Source organism: Bidens hawaiensis, unplaced genomic scaffold, assembly GCF_021521415.1.
Source record: "Bidens hawaiensis isolate Kalapana, Puna unplaced genomic scaffold, B.hawaiensis_p1.1 tig00030283_1, whole genome shotgun sequence".
Taxonomy (NCBI): Eukaryota; Viridiplantae; Streptophyta; class Magnoliopsida; order Asterales; family Asteraceae; genus Bidens; species Bidens hawaiensis.
In genome coordinates, this window is record NW_027495052.1 from 18,068 (window position 1) to 36,607 (window position 18,540).

The 18,540-nt window shown below is 37.5% G+C and overlaps 3 protein-coding genes and 1 pseudogene across 3 annotated transcripts; all 4 read left to right on the forward strand.

The window, feature by feature from the left end:
* The first annotated feature begins 1,148 nt into the window (after positions 1-1,148).
* On the forward strand, positions 1,149-3,652 carry LOC143580225 (G-type lectin S-receptor-like serine/threonine-protein kinase LECRK3). The gene has a single exon (XM_077063322.1). It carries the CDS (start codon positions 1,255-1,257, stop codon positions 3,637-3,639), a length of 2,385 nt encoding a protein of 794 aa, XP_076919437.1. The 5' UTR covers positions 1,149-1,254; the 3' UTR covers positions 3,640-3,652.
* Positions 3,653-5,367: 1,715 nt separating this feature from the next.
* Positions 5,368-8,999, forward strand: LOC143580215 (G-type lectin S-receptor-like serine/threonine-protein kinase LECRK3). The gene has a single exon (XM_077063305.1). It carries the CDS (start codon positions 6,353-6,355, stop codon positions 8,747-8,749), a length of 2,397 nt encoding a protein of 798 aa, XP_076919420.1. The 5' UTR covers positions 5,368-6,352; the 3' UTR covers positions 8,750-8,999.
* A 497-nt stretch (positions 9,000-9,496) lies between these two features.
* On the forward strand, positions 9,497-13,535 carry LOC143580226 (G-type lectin S-receptor-like serine/threonine-protein kinase LECRK2). Its single transcript, XM_077063323.1, has 2 exons — positions 9,497-11,350; positions 11,580-13,535. The coding sequence occupies exons 1-2, from the start codon at positions 10,303-10,305 to the stop codon at positions 12,905-12,907; spliced, it is 2,376 nt and encodes a 791-aa protein (XP_076919438.1). The 5' UTR covers positions 9,497-10,302; the 3' UTR covers positions 12,908-13,535.
* A 1,425-nt stretch (positions 13,536-14,960) lies between these two features.
* Positions 14,961-17,424, forward strand: LOC143580227 (G-type lectin S-receptor-like serine/threonine-protein kinase LECRK2; annotated as a pseudogene).
* The last annotated feature ends 1,116 nt before the right edge of the window (positions 17,425-18,540 follow it).

The following is an 18,540-nucleotide window of genomic DNA, read 5'->3' on the forward strand; positions in this document are numbered from 1 at the left end:
GTTATACACAAACAATATACAATTACACTCTTCTTGGTTTAAGATGATATGAGAGCCGTGTTCCTTCAACAGCTAGTTATAATTAAGTCCATGTCTCGCTGGATGAGACACACGGTCTGCACTTCAAAGTCGTAATAGGGTATTAACATCCAAAACAATTGCTCACACCACTTATAATAGCCCTTAGACTTGCACTTACAAATCCTAGTTATCACATACAATCTATGAATCTAATACAACACCCACAATATATAGCGCTATCGGAAACCTTAGTCTCCAGTCCACCACCTCATGCCGCTTCCCACAAAGCCATATAATAACATATGGTTCACAACTTCACATTAATGAAACAAACGATCAAAATTATAGAAACTTGTCGTATGACCACCTATAAAGCCGTCGTTGAAATTCATCAGAAAACAAATCTCTTTCGACCATAGTCCTTTTCTAACCGTAAGTCACCGATTTACAATTTCTTTGCGAAAGAACTTTCTAATAGTTATATAATCATCATATTTAGAAGGACTATGGTTCAATATTCCCTCACAAAAAAACATACTCAATCTCTTGCTCTCAATTATGAGTTTTATCCGATCAATTCATTTGTAAGCCACAAATAGTTTTGATCTGAAAGTGATCTACGACTCTCAGAAATCTAAGATACCAGTTTTATTCAGAAATTCCACAACATACCGTACACGTCCCATACAGCTCACAGTTTTTTAAAAGAACTAATACTTGGTTCATACCCTCGTACAATTACCATTTCAGATTTCAAGTTTACTCTTGAATTTTTCGGGTTTCGGAACATTATATTGAAGAATAATACATATTAATAAGTTAACTTTCATAAGGTAATAAACTATATAAAACTGATATCATGATGTGAGGTGTTACAAAATGTCAAAATATTTAATACAAAATCAATATAAAATAGAAAATTACATAATCATTCATTAATCCTTATGTGGTTTTCCTGCAAAATTAATAAACATGGCATAAAATATGGTTTACCATTTTTTTGTGGAACTTCGGTTTAAGTCTCGATCACCTTTTTACAATTTTGACTAATTCATAGGACGACATGTTATAACATGATTGGATTTTCTTAATTAATTAGCCAACAGTACATAGAAACTGGTCAATATGCTAGCTAGAGTATATAACACAAGACACGATATCTTTACGACTTGATAATCTTTATCTTTATCATTATATTTTTGCAGTCGATCGTCTAGTTTTTACTGTTTTACAATGCAAAGAGTCTCATCACTCATATTTCTGATATTATTATTAGCACTTTTCCTTCCATTTTTAGTTTCTTCACAACGAACAAATGGTTCTATACGTGTCGGTGCATCACAAACAGCAGCACCTGATGTCAGACCATGGCTTTCATCTTCTGGTGAATTCGCCTTCGGTTTCAAACAAACCCAAGGCAATGACAGCTTCTTGTTATCCATATGGTATGAAAGAATACCCGAGAAGACCATCATCTGGTATCCAGAAGGCGGTCCAAAAGTATCCACAGGAGCAAAAGTTGAGTTAACTAGTGGAAGTGGACTTCTACTAACTGACCCTCAAGGAAAAAACATATGGACTTCAGGGCCTGCTTCAGATATTGCGTATGCTGTTATGAATGATACGGGTAACTTTATGGTTTTTGGTAATGATTCTCGCAAGATATGGGAAAGTTTCAATTTTCCAGCAGACACTATGTTGCCAACTCAAGTTTTGGAGAGAAATGGAGTTGTTTATTCGAAAATGAGCGAAGTAAACTTCTCTAGAGGAAGGTTCCAACTTCGTCTGCTTCAAGATGGGAATCTTGTTCTTAATACACGAGATATAGCATCCGGTTATGCTTATACTGATTATTTTTCCACCAAAACCAATGATCCTACAAATGAATCAAATTCTGGTGAGCGGTTGATCTTTGATTCAATAGGATACTTGTATGTACTTACAAGAAACGGAAAAAGATTTGATCTTACTCCGAAACAAGAACTTCCATTCGGAAATTATTACCATCGAGTTACACTAGATTTTAATGGGGTTTTAACTCAATATTATCACCCGAAAGATCCAACTGTAAATTCAAGTTGGGGAATTGTATGGTCATATCCTGAAAACATATGCCATAGTTTTCGTGGTTCTGAAGATAGCGGTGCTTGCGGGTTTAACAATGTTTGCAGCCTTAGTCAGGGTAATCGACCGAAATGTGAGTGTCCGAAAGGGTTTTCTTTGGTTGATCCCAGTAATCCATATGGTGATTGCAAGCCATATTTTGTTCCAAACTGTCAGGAAGGCGGGCCCAAGGGGGATGCTTTCGATCTCATTGAGCTTGCGGATATTGATTGGCCGTATGCTGATTATTCAATCTTGAATCCAGCTAGTGAAACCGACTGCAAAAGTTCATGTTTAAATGATTGTTTGTGTGCTGTTGCAATTTACAGAGGGAATAAGTGTTGGAAGAAGAAGATTCCGCTCTCCAATGGAAAGGTTGACTATTCACTTGGAGTCAAAGCTTTTGTGAAATTCCCAAAAGGAGATATTAATCCTCCGGGCAACACTCGCTTTCCGCGAAAGAAAAATGATCGACAAAGTTTAATAATCGTGGGATCGACCCTCTTAGGTACATCTGTGTTTGTAAACATACTTTTAATTGTTGCAATTTGTGTTGGTATGTTCCTAATTTACAATAAAAAGATTAGAAAGCTCGACCGCGGCGTTGAAACGAATCTAGTTCGTTTTACATATAAAGAGCTTGTTCAAGCTACTAACGGGTTCAAGGATGAACTCGGAAAAGGGGCGTTTGGAATAGTGTATAAAGGTGTAATACGGACAAAGACTGTGGCAGTTAAAAAACTAGACAGAATGGTTCAAGATGGTGAGAAGGAATTTAGAACAGAAGTGAATATTATTGCAAGAACTCATCACAAAAACTTGGTTCAACTGCTTGGGTATTGTGATGATGGCGAGCATCGGCTACTGGTTTACGAGTACATGAGTAATGGAACTGTAGCAAGCTTTCTTTTTGGAAACATGAGACCCGGTTGGACCCCACGGTGCAATATAGCATTAGGCACCGCAAAGGGGCTGTCATACCTTCATGAAGAGTGTAGTACACAGATCATTCATTGTGACATAAAGCCTCAGAATATACTTCTTGATGAGTATTACAATGCTCGGATTTCCGATTTTGGATTAGCAAAGCTGTTGTTGATGAATCAGAGTCGAACGAATACGGGAATAAGAGGAACAAAAGGATATGTTGCTCCTGAATGGTTTAGGAACACCCCTGTTACGGTAATGGTTGATGTGTATAGCTTTGGTGTGTTGCTGTTAGAGATAATATCTTGTAGAAAGAGTGTGAAGGAGAATGAAAGTGGTGATGAGTATGGAGCAATATTGACTGATTGGGCATGGGATTGCTATCAAGAAAAGAGATTGGATGTGTTTGTTGAGAATGATGAGGAGGCTTTAGATGATGTTAAGAAACTAAAAGACTTTTTAACGGTTGGTCTTTGGTGTGTACAAGAAAATCCTTCTTTGAGGCCAACCATGAGGAAGGTAATCCAGATGCTTGAAGGAGTTGTGGAAGTGAATGAACCTCCTTGTCCGTCCCCTTTCATTGTATAACTGTTTTTATTTATCGTTCGTCTATGTAAATATGTCAAAGTATGTCTAATTAGTATCTATCAAATATGTTACTAAAAAGGGTAAAGTTATAAAACATCAATCGGTATGTTCTGAATCAATGTGTTGCTTATTAAGGTGTCGATACAATCACGATCAATGGAATTATATTATCATACCTTTTGCAAATTGTGTTATTGTTAATATTGTTAATCTTCTTGAAATGAGATAATTGTACTTGGACAACACCATCTGAATTAACCAGTTAGCATATTAAAGTTTTAATGTGCATTTGGTCTGTTATTGTGACAACTTTGTTACCTTCCAGAACCTGCACTTAGGATGATTATTTTAAAGCCGTGGTTTGAGTACTTGAAACATCTCTTCTTCACTTGAAGTTGTGTTGCTTTGAATTGGTTTAAGAAATGACAGATGAATTTTGTACTCAAAGCTGCAATCTTTTGCTTGACTTGGTAGTAAAGATATGTTATAGATTCTTTTTATCAATTCATCTTAAAAAGTTTTATTTTTTTTTAATTTTTTTTATTTTAACATGTATACAAGTATAAGCTTAAGGGGTTGGTTTTAAATGGTGCAAAATATTTATATGGTTCTGAAAAGTGAAACCAAATATGACAAAACCGGAAGGATCAAAGAAAATGACACATAGATGTTACAATACTATTAAGAGAGAAGACTTCCATGCTATATATGTAGTCAATAGTGGTGGGATAGCGGTTAGCGTCCCATTGAAAAAGAGCGTTTCAAACAGCGGTCTAGAACAGCGGAACCAATATTATTGGTCGGTCATGCTATTTGACCGCGGTCATAACACCGATTTTTCAGGATGGCTATTTTGGGCCAAACTAAGAAAAAGCCCATACTTATTCTTTTTTTGGAAGAAGCCCAAACTTCAATTAACCCAAATTACTTTGTCCATATTGACTTCAGTTAATCCTAAACCAAACTTCAATTTATCTCATCAGTGCTCGACTTATGCTCGATCTTTGCTTCCAGCACAACTGTCAAAACTGTAACGAGATCTTTGTTAAACTTGAACAACCACAAATCCAGTTACAAAACTGATTTACACTAATACTATCTAAAGTCAACTCTCTAAAACTAACAGGTATTCATCAACTCGAACTAAAAACATCAACAACTTGAAGAGGATAACAAGAGAAGAAAACGTATTCAGATGTAAAAAAGAAGTGTGTGAGATAATGAATACAAAGCCCTGAAGTATCTATTTATATTACCCAAATAACCCGGTGCTCACCGGTTCATTATAACAATAACGAATCCGTTATAACAAACTCAAATGAGGCTTACACACACGGGCACAAATGGGCCTTCAAGTCCAGTCCTGAAACAGCTAGCCTTAAGCCCATCACACCATCAACAGCTTGCATCCAAGTCCAAATAAACAAGCCTATGACCAGCACCATCCAGAATAAAGCCCAAAACTCACACATAACATAAAAAACAAATATTAGAAAGAGAAAATAGGTAAAATAAACTGTAACATGTTCAGATTATCTAATTGGACTATGGCATATATTTCAACAACTTATGTCTCCGAAACCTGCCTGAACTCCTTAAGTTAACTACTGCTCTGTTTCATTGCTAATGATTAGATTATGTTTCAAATATTGACACCTTTGTGTTTTGTCTTTCGATATTACTATTAATATTATATATGTTTTACATATATACTTTTTTTTGCGTGATATTAAAATTACTACTATCCCATTGCGATAACCTATATCTCAAATAGCGGGCCTATTTGATTTGGACCGCTTTTTTGCATAGCTTTCGTGTTTAATTTGTTGAATTCCTAGATGTTTGGATGATGAATAAACAAATCATGAAAGGCTAATTTTTTCAGGAATTTTAACTGAAACTTCTGATAAACTTTGATTTTCGGCTACATTAATATAACTGAGCTAAGACTTTGACCACTTTTTAAGTGTTGCTGATATCTGGGGTGTCAATGTAGGCAGGTTGAATTAGAGGCGTAAACCGTTAGATCCAAATTGAATATATCATTTCTACTCAACACAAAAATTATGTCTGTGCGTTGAGCTTGCGAGAGTGTGCAGTAAACGATCTAAATAGGTAAGGGACGGTTTGATTAATCAAATAGATATATAATTTAATAATATACATAAACATAAAAAGATACATACAGCATTGTTTATATTTTGACCCTATGTATGTCATGAACTGGCGCCTAGAAGTGACACCGTTTCATTTGATGTCTTAGGTTATACCCACTAATGTGACATATAATGGCATAACTAAATACAAAGGTATAAGGTTGTTAATTCTAAAACAAACCCCTAAACTAAACTTTTGTGTTTGTCTAATTCAAGAATAACTTTCATCTGTCTAAAGTTTTTCGTGTCGTGTAAGGAATTATTACGGGTTCGACATCTAAGAAACTTCAACTTGAGAAATTTCAAAAGCTTCATCAACCTAGTACTAAATTTCCACAATGCCTCCTGTCGTGTATGAGAATTTGAGATTCTTCACATGGAACCAAATGGAAATTAATCACAAGGAATTGTGACCACATAAGTTTAGTCAATAGGTAGGATTTTTTGTGACCACAAAATACTTCCTCTTAATTAAAAGACTTTTAGTTGACTTAAAAGCAATCGTCTTATTTAACTCCTATTTTTGTTACTGCTCTAAACCATTCAAGCATTTTCCTATGGCCTTAGTCCCAATTCATCTCATTTCTCTAGCTATTTTGCTACAGTTTGTAGCAGCACAGCAGAGTAATGGTTCCGTACCTATTGGTGCATCACTCGCAGCAACACCCAATGCCAAACCATGGCTCTCATCATCTGGTGAATTTGCCTTCGGGTTCCAACAAGTTCAAGGAAAAGATAGCTTCTTGTTATCCGTATGGTACGACAAGATACCTAATAAAACCATCATCTGGTATCCAAAAGGCGGTCCAACAGTGTCTACAGGATCCAAAGTTGACCTGGTTGATAGGCGCGGGCTCGTGCTCTCTGATCCTCAAGGCAACGAGGTATGGAGTTCTGAGAACTTTTCGGATTTTGCGTATGGTTATATGAATGATACTGGTAACTTCGCGATTGTGGGTAGCAATTCTCGCAATGTATGGGAAAGTTTTAGTTATCCAGCAGATACCATATTACCTACTCAGGTTATAAATTTAGGTGGAGTAATTAACTCCAGAGCGTGCGAAACAAATTTCACTGGTGGAAAATTCCAGTTACGTCTGCTTAAAGAGGGGAATCTTGTTCTTAACACGATTGATATGTTTTCGGGTTCTGCTGGTAATGCTTACTATAATAGGGACACAAGTGACGAATCTAGTTCAACGAATTCTGGTTTCCAGCTGGTTTTTGATACAGTGGGATACATGTATATATTGAGAAGAAATGGAGAAAGAGTTAATCTTACTACCGAAGGCTCACTTCCTTCGGGAGATTACTATCACAGGGCTACTCTTGATTCTGATGGGGTTTTTACTCAATACTACTACCCCAAGAATCCGACTGAAGACATGAGCTGGAAAGTTGTATGGTTTGTGCCAGATGACATATGTAAAGCTATAGACAGCAAAGCGTGTGGGCTAAACAATGTTTGTAGCCTTGATGACAATCGGCCATATTGTGAGTGTCCACCGGGGTTCTCATTGCTTGATCCCAACACTCCAAATGGAGACTGCAAGCCTGATTTCACTCCGAGCTGTGATGAAGGTGAGTTAAATCATGGAGGAGATGTGTTTGATTTCATTGAGCTTAATAATATTGATTGGCCTATGTCCGATTATGTGCACATGAACCCGAGTAATGAACAAGCCTGCAGAACCTCCTGCTTGAACGATTGTTTCTGTGCAGTTGCAATTTACAGGGACGACCAGTGTTGGAAGAAGCAGCTTCCACTTTCCAATGGACATAAAGACCCTTCAAAAAATGTGAAGGCTTTCCTGAAATTTAGGAAAATCGATGGTCCTTCTGGAACAGGAGGAAATAACAGCCGGGAAGAAGATAAAAGTGGAACTGGAGAAGATATAAGTAGAAGAGGTTTCATATTCATGGGATCCGCTCTAATAGGTACATCCGTGATAGGGATTTTTGCATTGGTTGGTGTGATTTATATGTGTTTCTTTCAAAGCCAAAAGAAGGCCGGAACTCCGCTTCTAAGTAGTACAACTGTTGAAACTAATCTGCCTCGTTTTAGTTATCAAGAACTAGTAATAGCTACTAATGGCTTCAAGGATGAATTGGGAAGGGGGGCTTTTGGGACAGTCTATAAAGGTGTAATAGGGACAAAAGTTGTGGCAGTTAAGAAACTGGAAACTGTGGTTCAAGATGGCCAGAAGGAATTCAAAACCGAGGTCAACACGATTGCAAGGACTCATCACAAGAATTTGGTGCGGCTTCTTGGCTATTGTGATGATGGTGATAAGCGGCTATTGATTTACGAATACATGAGCAATGGAACTTTGGCATTCTATCTTTTTGAAGACAAGAGGCCTAGTTGGAAACACAGGAGTTCTATCGCAGTAGGTGTTGCAAAGGGACTCACATACCTCCATGAAGATTGTAGCAACCAAATCATCCATTGTGACATAAAGCCTCAGAATATACTTCTGGATGATTACTACAATGCTAAGATTGCTGACTTTGGATTGGCAAAACTTTTGATGATCAATCAAAGTAAAACGAATACCGGAATTAGAGGAACAAAGGGATATGTTGCTCCTGAATGGTTTAGGAATACCACTGTCACAACCAAGGTTGATGTCTATAGCTTTGGCGTCTTGTTATTAGAGATCATTTCATGCCGAAAGAGTGTTGTTTTCGATGATGATGCTGAAGATGTGGCAGTTTTAACAGATATGGCATGGGATTGCTACCAATATGACACACTGGATGCATTTGTCCAGAATGATTCGGAGGCCTTAGATGATTTGGATAAACTAACAACATTTATAATGGTTGGTCTTTGGTGTGTACAAGAAAACCCTTTGGTGAGGCCAACCATGAAAAAGGTCATCCAGATGCTTGAAGGAGGAATTGAGGTGACCGATCCTCCTTGTCCATGCCCTTTTTCTGTTACCTCCTAATCTTCAAATTTAACTTCCATGTTTTCGTACCTCGGTCTATATGTCGTTTCTTAAGCTTAGTTTATGTAATGGTGACTTCAAAACCATAAATAAATATTTAAATAAAGACTGTAAAATACAATTTTATTTATGTAGCTTCATTATCATATCTTGAGAGTCATACTATGTAGATGATATCAAATGTTTCAATGGTTTCTTAAACAAGGTAATTGCAACTCAAAGGCATCATCATTAAACCATAAAATTGATCAGATCAGGCACTCGGGCTCGACCCACCAAATTGTGAGACAATTTATGTAATTAACCCAACACATAACGCAAGAGGTTCGTAACTTGCAAAGATTATCATTGGAGCTTCATGAATGAAGAAGGTCCATCATTTTCTTTTATGGAAATTGAAATTTAGGTAAATGAATTCCTTAAACTCCTGAATGTAATAAAAGAATGTCAAGGCAAACTATGTGAGAGAAACATCATTAAATGAGTTTTAGTTTAGGCGCACTCTCGGGTTTGTTTAAGCTCAACTTGTATACACCCCATATTGGTTTGATGTATTGATCATGGCAAAGACCTCATTGCAACCATAACACGAACACCCTTAAAATCGTGTAAATGAACATGATGTTTTAAATGAGTCAAATGAGTTGGCGAGTTGTAATAAAAGGTCTAAATGAGTTGTAAACGGGGTTGGTCTTATAGTTTTTGTTAAAATTTAAATAGTTGTCCGATCATTTTCTCGTATCTTGTGTGGCTGCTAAGTCAATTTGGTGGCAGGTTTGTAGCTGGATTCACATCCCAATTCCAGTTGATGTGAGCTCCAGAAGCCAAATGTTGGAGTTTGGAGGAAGCCAAGTTAGTGCGAAATAAAAGAAGAAGGCGGTATTGGCGGTCTTTATGATCACAATGTGGATCGTTTGGAAATGTAGGAATGAAGAACTTTTCGAAGGTTGGAAGTATTCAGAAAGAAGAATAGTGGGGACGGTAAAGGAGGAGGCGACTTTCTTGATGGAACATAAGTCTTCTCTGTAATTTTCTTGATGGAGCTCACCTTGGGTTAGGTCGGTTCGTGTATCAAATATTTAATCTTTGCAACTGACAACGAGATCGTTCACTATCTTTATTATATTTATATTATCTTGTTTGGTCGTTTGATTTCACCGCACCCGTCTCGACCTATTATCAAGCGCAAAGCCGTTCGTATGTCCGAGCCAGCGGTTTCGGGACCTACATTATAAAAAGTAAGGAATTACCATAGTTTGAAGGCAGAGAAACTTCAACTAGAGAAATTTCAAAAGCTTCATAAACCTAGTACTAAAGTTCCACAATGCCGTGTACGAGAGAATTTGTGATTCTTCATGTAGAACCAAATGAAAAATAATCACAAGGAAAATTGTGACCACAGAAAGGTAATGTGATTTTTGTGACCACAAAAGACTAGTCTTTTAGTTGACTAAAACGCAATCTTCTTATATAACTCCTATTTCTGTTAATGTTCTAAACCATTCGCCTCTTCTCACTAGAAATTTAACTCCTCTATCTGTAACCATTTTCCTATGGCCTTAGTCCCAATTCGTCTCATCTCTCTAGTAATTTTGCTACATGTTGTAGCAGCACAACAGACTAATGGTTCTGTACCAGTTGGTGCATCAATTTCAGCAACACCTGATGCCAAACCATGGCTTTCATCTTCTGGTGAATTTGCCTTTGGGTTCCAACAAGTTCAAGGCAGCGATAACTTCTTGTTATCCGTATGGTACGACAAGATACCTAATAAAACCATCATTTGGTTTCCAAAAGGTGGTCCAATAGTGTCTACACGATCCAAAGTTGACCTGGTTGATAGGCGTGGCCTCGTACTCTCTGATCCTCAAGGCAACGAGGTATGGAGTTCTGGCCGGAACTCGTCGGACATTGTGTATGGTTATATGAATGATACTGGTAACTTTGCGATTGTGGGTCGCAATCCTCCCAATGTATGGGAAAGTTTTAAATATCCAGCAGATACCATATTACCTACTCAGGTTATTGATATAGGTGTTGAAATCAACTCTAAATTGAGTAAAACAAATTTCAGTGATGGAAGATTCCAGCTACGTCTGATTTCGGATGGAAATCTTGTTCTTAATATTCGTGACCTGTTTACTGGTACTCCTGATAATGCTTACAATACAAGTGGCACCAACAATTCAACGAATCCTGGTGTCCAACTGATTTTTGGTGTGGGAGGATACCTGTATGTATTGAAAAGAAATGGAGAAAGATTTAATCTTACGAGAGACTCACTTCCTACCGGAGATTTCTATCACCGAACTACTCTTGATTCTGATGGGGTTTTAACTCAATACTACCATCCCAAGAATCCCACTGACGGTGCAAGCTGGGAAATTGCATGGTTTGTGCCTGAAGACATATGTATTAATAATAAAAGCAAAGCTTGTGGGCTAAACAGCGTTTGCATCCTTGAAAACAACCGACCGAAATGTGAATGCCCAGAGGGGTTCTCATGGCTTGACCCAAATATTACAAATGGTGGCTGCAAGCCTAATTTTACACTGAGCTGTGATGATGGCGATGGAGGAGACATGTTTGATTTCAATGAGCTCACAAACACTGAATGCTTAAATACATGAAATAAATGTACAAATATATGAAATTAAGATATTAGTACATGAAATGAAGTTATAAATACATGAAAATGATAGTATTAAACAATTAATACATATAATACATGAAACCGAGGAAAAAATGCTTGAAAATATGGAAAAAAATGAAAATATTTCGGTGCGGTTCGGTTAAATTCAGTTTCGTTAGTTTTTGGTTCGGTTTCGATTTAACGATTTCGATTGGCCAGGATCCGACTTTGTGAGCTTGAATCCGAGTGACGAACAAACCTGCAGAAATTCCTGCTTGAAAGATTGTTTATGTGCAGTTGCAATTTACAGGGACAACCGATGTTGGAAGAAGCAGCTTCCACTTGCAAATGGGTTTAGAGATCCTTCATATAATGTGAAGGCCTTACTAAAATTTAAGAAAGTTGATGGTCCTTCTGGAACAGGAGGAAATAAAAGCCCAACGGGAGAAGATAAAAGTGGAACCGGAGAAGATGAAAGTAGAAGTTTGATATTTATGGGAGCCTTCATAGTTACATCTGTGGTAGGAGTTTTTGCATTGATTGGTGTGATTTATATGTATTTTTTTCAAACCCACAAGAAGGACGGAACTCCACTCCTAAGTAAAACAACTGTTGAAACTAATTTGCCTCGTTTTACTTATCAAGAACTAATAACTGCTACTAATGGGTTCAAGGATGAACTGGGAAGGGGGGCTTTCGGGACAGTCTATAAAGGTGTGATAGGGACAAAGATCGTGGCGGTTAAAAAACTGGAAACTGTGGTTCAAGATGGCCAGAAGGAATTCCAAGCTGAGGTCAACACGATTGCAAGGACTCATCACAAGAATTTGGTGCAGCTTCTTGGCTATTGTGATGATGGTGAAAAGAGGTTATTGATTTACGAATACTTGAGCAATAGAACTTTGGCCTTCTATCTTTTTGAAGACAAGAGGCCTAGTTGGAAACACAGGAGTTCTATCGCAGTAGGTGTTGCAAAGGGACTCACATACCTCCATGAAGATTGTAGCAACCAAATCATCCATTGTGACATAAAGCCTCAGAATATACTTCTGGATGATTACTACAATGCTAAGATTGCTGACTTTGGATTGGCAAAACTTTTGATGATCAATCAAAGTAAAACGAATACCGGAATTAGAGGAACAAAGGGATATGTTGCTCCTGAATGGTTTAGGAACACCACTGTCACAACCAAGGTTGATGTCTATAGCTTTGGCGTCTTGTTATTAGAGATCATTTCATGCCGAAAGAGTGTAGTTTTCGACGATGATTCTGAAGATGTGTCAGTATTAACAGATATGGCTTGGGATTGCTACCAAGAAGGCAGACTGAATGCATTTGTCGAGAATGATTTGGAGGCCTTAGATGATTCGGAGAAACTAACAACATTTATAATGGTTGGTCTTTGGTGTGTACAAGAAAACCCTTCGTTGAGGCCAACCATGAAAAAGGTCATCCAGATGCTTGAGGGAGGAATTGAAGTGACCGAACCTCCATGTCCATTTCCTTTTTCTGTTAAATTCTAATCTTTAAATCTATCTGCCATGTTTTGTATGTCGTTCTATATATTTTTTTCCTTATGTGTAATTCATTCCTTGTTTAGCTCTAATTCATAAATAAAGATTGTTAAATATGATTTGGTCTATGGACTTCATTATCACATCTTGAGAGTTATACTATCTACATGATTATGAATTTACATATTCATGTTTTCTCTATATTAATTATAGTTCCTATTCTCATTATAACCCGGGTTTATTAGTTTTTAGTGAGAGATAGATAATCAGAGTATTGCGGAAGTGGTTTTAAGCGAACATTTATGGCAATAGTGGAATGGCGGCAGCGAAGCCTTGTTTCTTGTAGTGTAAATGTGTAATGCATATTTCCTGACTCAATGTCTCAACCACACTTGCTAGTGTAGTTTATGCACATAATTCAGTGTACTAGAGATCCGTTTAGAAATTGAATCATATTGAAGAACTTGATTTTTTTTATGCTGGTCCTATGCACAAGAAGATACACCTTTTTGATCTACTAAACATTTTAATAGAATGAAAGGTGCTTGTTTTGAAGAACAAATAAATATTTGGTAGAATGGTTTGAAAGGTGTACGTTTTTAGTGTGAGCATTGAGTCATATATGATTTTAAATTTTGGTATACAGTCCATGAATATTATCGTGATTTATTAACCTAAGTCAAAATGTTAAATAACGGTTAAAACTCTTATTGATAAGGTAATATTCGTTTGTTACTTTTAGATTAGTTATTAGATAACCACTTTGAGGGACTTAGTGGTCAATTTTCGTAATGATTTATATATAAAAATGCAAGTGTTTATGATTTATGCGGGTGTAAGGGTTATTATTTGCATGTTGGGAAGGGCTAAGTTAACGTTGTATCTAATATGATATATACCATGGTTATTTGGTTATGATGTTTATTTGGTGTGTGTATGTTTACGTCCATGTACTCATCAGGACGCACTGTGTGTAGGTCCCCAAACACCGGATCTAACACAACGAACGGATTTTTTTTTTATAAACGATCGAGACGGGTGCGGTGAAATCAAACTATCGAACATATAAGGTAAAGATAAGAAAAAGGGTAAATGACTCCGTAATCAGTAATAAACGATTCATAATGGGCAAATCCGGAAAAAAATGAAAATATATTTATATATGGATATATTATAATGGGCAAAGTAAACTCAAAGTTATGTATTGATCTAGTGCTAAACTTGGTTGTTGCTAAGGCTCATGAGTTCAATACTTGTATTAGTGTTTCTCTTTAATTCACAATTGTTATGAAGGAGCCACAAAATCTTACTTCAATTTAGGACTTCAAAATCGTTGAGTCGACCCTGCACATGAAACCCAAGGACTATCCTCTATGTGGTTTGTTTAATATTCTTTTCATGTGGTTTCGAAACAACGTCTAAAGATGATTAAAAAAATGACACAACCTTTTTTGACGCGGTTTAGTGGGCATTTGACGCGGTTTCCAAAACCGCAACTAAACACCTAACTATATTCTGTGTCAACATTTTTTGCCACAGTCAAAAACCGCGTTTAAAAACATTTTTCTACTAGTGTGCCCGCACTCGGGATTGCTTAAGCTCGACTTGTTAACACCCTAGATTGGTTTAGTTTGGTTTAATGAACCCAAACACGGCCTATATATTTATTTATTCATGTCAAAGGCATCAATCATCACCCGAATACACTTAAAATCGTGTAAATGAGCATTACGTTATAAATAGTCAAATGAGTTGGGAATTGCAATAAAAGATTTAAATGAGTCGTATACACGGGTTGATTTTATAGTTTTTTTATTATAATGTTAAATGAGTTGTTTAACTAAACGTACAAGCTAAACAAACAAGGTTATGCATTACAACCTAAAGCATAAATTTTTCATGTCGTGTAAGGAATTGTTGTCATGGTTCTAAATTTCCACATTGAATGCCTCCTGCCGTGTATGAGAATTTGAGATTCTTCATGTGGAACCAAATGAAAATCAATCACAAGGAAATTGTGACCACATAAGTCTAGTCACTGCCTCACTGGGTAAGGATTTAACTCCTATTTATGTTATTATTCTAAACCATTCAAGCATTTTCCAATGGCCTTAATCCCATTCATCTCATCTCTCTAGCTATTTTGCTACATTTTGTAGCAGCACAACAGAATAATGGTTCTGTACGAGTTGGTGCTTCACTCGCAGCAACACCCGATGCCAAACCATGGCTCTCATCATCTGGTGAATTTGCCTTCGGTTTCCAACAAGTTCAAGGCAAAGATAGCTTCTTGTTATCCGTATGGTACGACAAGATACCTAATAAAACCATCATCTGGTATCCAAAAGGCGGTCCAATAGTGTCTACAGGATCCAAAGTTGACCTGGTTGATAGGCGCGGGCTCATACTCTCTGATCCTCAAGGAAACGAGGTATGAAGTTCTGGGAACCTTTCGGATTTTTCGTATGGTTATATGAATGATACTGGTTATAACTTTGCGATTGTGGGTAGCAATTCTCGCAATGTATGGGAAAGTTTTAAATATCCAGCAGATACCATATTGCCTACTCAGGTTATTGATAAACTTGTTGAAATCAACTCTAAATTGAGTCAAACAAATTTCAGTGATGGAAGATTCCAGTTACGTCTAATTCTGGATGGGAATCTTGTTCTTAATACTCGTGACCTGTTTACTGGTACTCCTGATAATGCTTACATTACAAGTGGCACCAACAATTCAACGAAACCTGGTGTCCAACTGATTTTTTATGTGGGGGGATACATGTATGTATTGAGAAGAAACGGCGAAAGATTTAATCTTACGAAAGACTCACTTCCTTCTGGAGATTTCTATCACCGAGCTACTCTTGATTCTGATGGGGTTTTAACTCAATATTACCATCCCAAGAATCCCACTGAGGGTACAAGCTGGGAAATTGCATGGTTTGTGCCAGAAGACATATGTAAAGCTATAGACAGCAAAGCGTGTGGGCTAAACAATGTTTGTAGCCTTGATAACAATCGGCCATACTGTGAGTGCCCACAAGGGTTCTCATCGCTTGATCCCAACACTCCAAACGGAGACTGCAAGCCTGATTTCACTCCGAGCTGTGATGAAGGTGAGTTAAATCATGGAGGAGATGTGTTTGATTTCATCGAACTTAATAATATCAATTGGCCTATGTTCGACTATGTGCACATGAACCCGTGTAATGAACAAGCATGCCGAACTTCCTGCTTGAACGATTGTTTCTGTGCAGTTGCAATTTATAGGGACAACCAGTGTTGGAAGAAGCAGCTTCCACTTTCCAATGGATATAAAGACCCTTCAAATAATGTGAAGGCTTTCCTGAAATTTAGGAAAATCAATGGTTCTTCTGGAATAGGAGGAAATAACAGCCGAGAAGGAGAAGATAAAAGTGGAATCGGAAAAGATAAAAGTAGAAGAAGTTTCATATTCGTGGGATCCGCTCTAATAGGTACATCTGTTATAGGAACTTTTGCACTGATTGGTGTGATTTATATGTGTTTCTTTCAAAGGCACAAGAAGAAGGTTGTAACTCCACTTCTGAGTAGTACAACTGTTGAAACTAATCTGCCTCGTTTTACTTATCAAGAACTGGTCGAAGCTACTAGTGGGTTCAAGGATGAACTGGGAAGGGGGGCTTTCGGGACAATCTATAAAGGTGTGATAGGGACAACGATCGTGGCAGTTAAGAAACTTGAATGTATGGTTGAAGATGTCCAGAAGGAATTCCAAACTGAGGTCAACACGATTGAAAGGACTCATCACAAGAATTTGGTGCTGCTTCTTGGCTATTGTGATGATGGTGAGAAGCGGTTATTGATTTACGAATACATGAGCAATGGAACTTTGGCATTCTATCTTTTTGAAGACAAGAGACCTAGTTGGAAACACAGGAGTTCTATTGCAGTAGGTGTTGCAAAGGGACTCACATACCTCCATGAAGATTGTAGCAACCAAATCATCCATTGCGACATAAAGCCTCAGAATATTCTTCTTGATGATTACTACAATGTTAAGATTGCTGACTTTGGATTGGCGAAACTTTTGATGATCAATCAAAGTAAAACAAATACCGGAATTAGAGGAACGTAAGGGGTATGTTGCTCCTGAATGGTTTAGGAACACTCCTGTCACATTCAAGGTTGATGTCTATAGCTTTGGTGTCTTGCTATTAGAGATTATTTCATGCCGAAAGAGTCTGGTTTTTGATGATGATGCCGAATCTATGTCAGTTTTAACAGATATGGTATGGGATTGCTACCAAGATGGCAAACTGGATGCATTCGTCGAGAATGATTCGGAGTCCTTGGATGATTTGGATAAACTAACAACATTTATAATGGTTGGTCTTTGGTGTGTACAAGAAAACCCTTCGATGAGGCCAACCATGAAAAAGGTCATCCAGATGCTTGAGGGAGGAATTGAAGTGATCGAACCTCCATGTCCATTTCCTTTGTCTGTTAATATCTAATCTTTAAATCTATCTACATGTTTTTGTATGTCGTTCTATGTATTGTTTTCCTTAATTATCTGTAATTCATGTTGAAGAATGAACCGAATCATGTCATGCAAGGGATTATTTTTATTGTCATGCACTTTTATTTAATTATGTTTATCTTAAGTCTTTGTTTAAATAAAGTCCAACAGCCTGGTAGTTCAGGTTGAGCTATTCTTAAGGAGTGCACCGTTGCATCCTTATACCAAGTCTTTTTGTAACATTCCGTTTTCTAGTTTCGGTTAATAAAATGAAATATGAGTTATTATGAGTCGGGCTAGTGTTGGGTAAATGGGTATGGGTTATGGACTTGGGTTATAAAGGAAAGAAGGAAAGAACATGAGCTTAAGCCCATGATCCATAATTATATAAGCCTTAATTACCCATTTAATTCACTCATTATACACATATTCCATACACCACCAAAACACACACTTAAGCTCTCTCTCTAATTTCTCTCCTTTCTCTAGCCGAACCAAGATAGAAAACCGAACCCGATCCAAGGTAATGATAGTATGATATTGTATGAACTAAAACCCGTTAGATTTAGTCACGAAACGACGAGCCGACACCGTTAAACCGTTAAAGTAAAGAGATCCGGGTGGAATCGGGTATAAACCGAACCTAAGATGAGCCTAGGGGTCACCCTAGCTCAGATCTGGATCGAACGGGACGAAAAACGGTGAAAAACGAGTCAGGTCTCGTTTTCCGGCGAAGTCGCGGTTTTCCGGCGACGGCGGCGCCGGAAAACGGCGTACGAGGATAATGATATTTCAGAGAATATCTGACATTCTCTGACCTAACCCTAATTCGTTAACGGGGAGTTAACGAACTAGGGTGATTCGTCAAGTGATTCGTTAATGGAAGCTTAACGAACTAGCCTTAGTTCGTGTCCTAGTTCACTATGGAAAAGATAACGAATTACCCCCGATGCGCTATGACCATTCGTTAACAGAGATAACGAATTAGAAGGTCCAACTCGTTACATGGACTGATTCGTTACATGGACTGATTCTTTATATGGACTGGTTCGCTGTATGGACTGGTTCGTCAAAGGACCAGTTCGTTAGAGGGTTCAATTCGTTACAAGGACCAGTTCGTTATGACAAACCAATTCGT

Bases quoted from the DNA above. Each gene is read 5' to 3' on its own strand.
- LOC143580225 (XM_077063322.1), top strand. From the start codon at position 1,255: ATGCAAAGAGTCTCATCACTCATATTTCTGATATTATTATTAGCACTT.
- LOC143580215 (XM_077063305.1), top strand. From the start codon at position 6,353: ATGGCCTTAGTCCCAATTCATCTCATTTCTCTAGCTATTTTGCTACAG.
- LOC143580226 (XM_077063323.1), top strand. From the start codon at position 10,303: ATGGCCTTAGTCCCAATTCGTCTCATCTCTCTAGTAATTTTGCTACAT. The intron at 11,351-11,579 runs TCACAAACACTG...TTCGGTTTCGAT, and splicing joins CATGTTTGATTTCAATGAGC to TTAACGATTTCGATTGGCCA.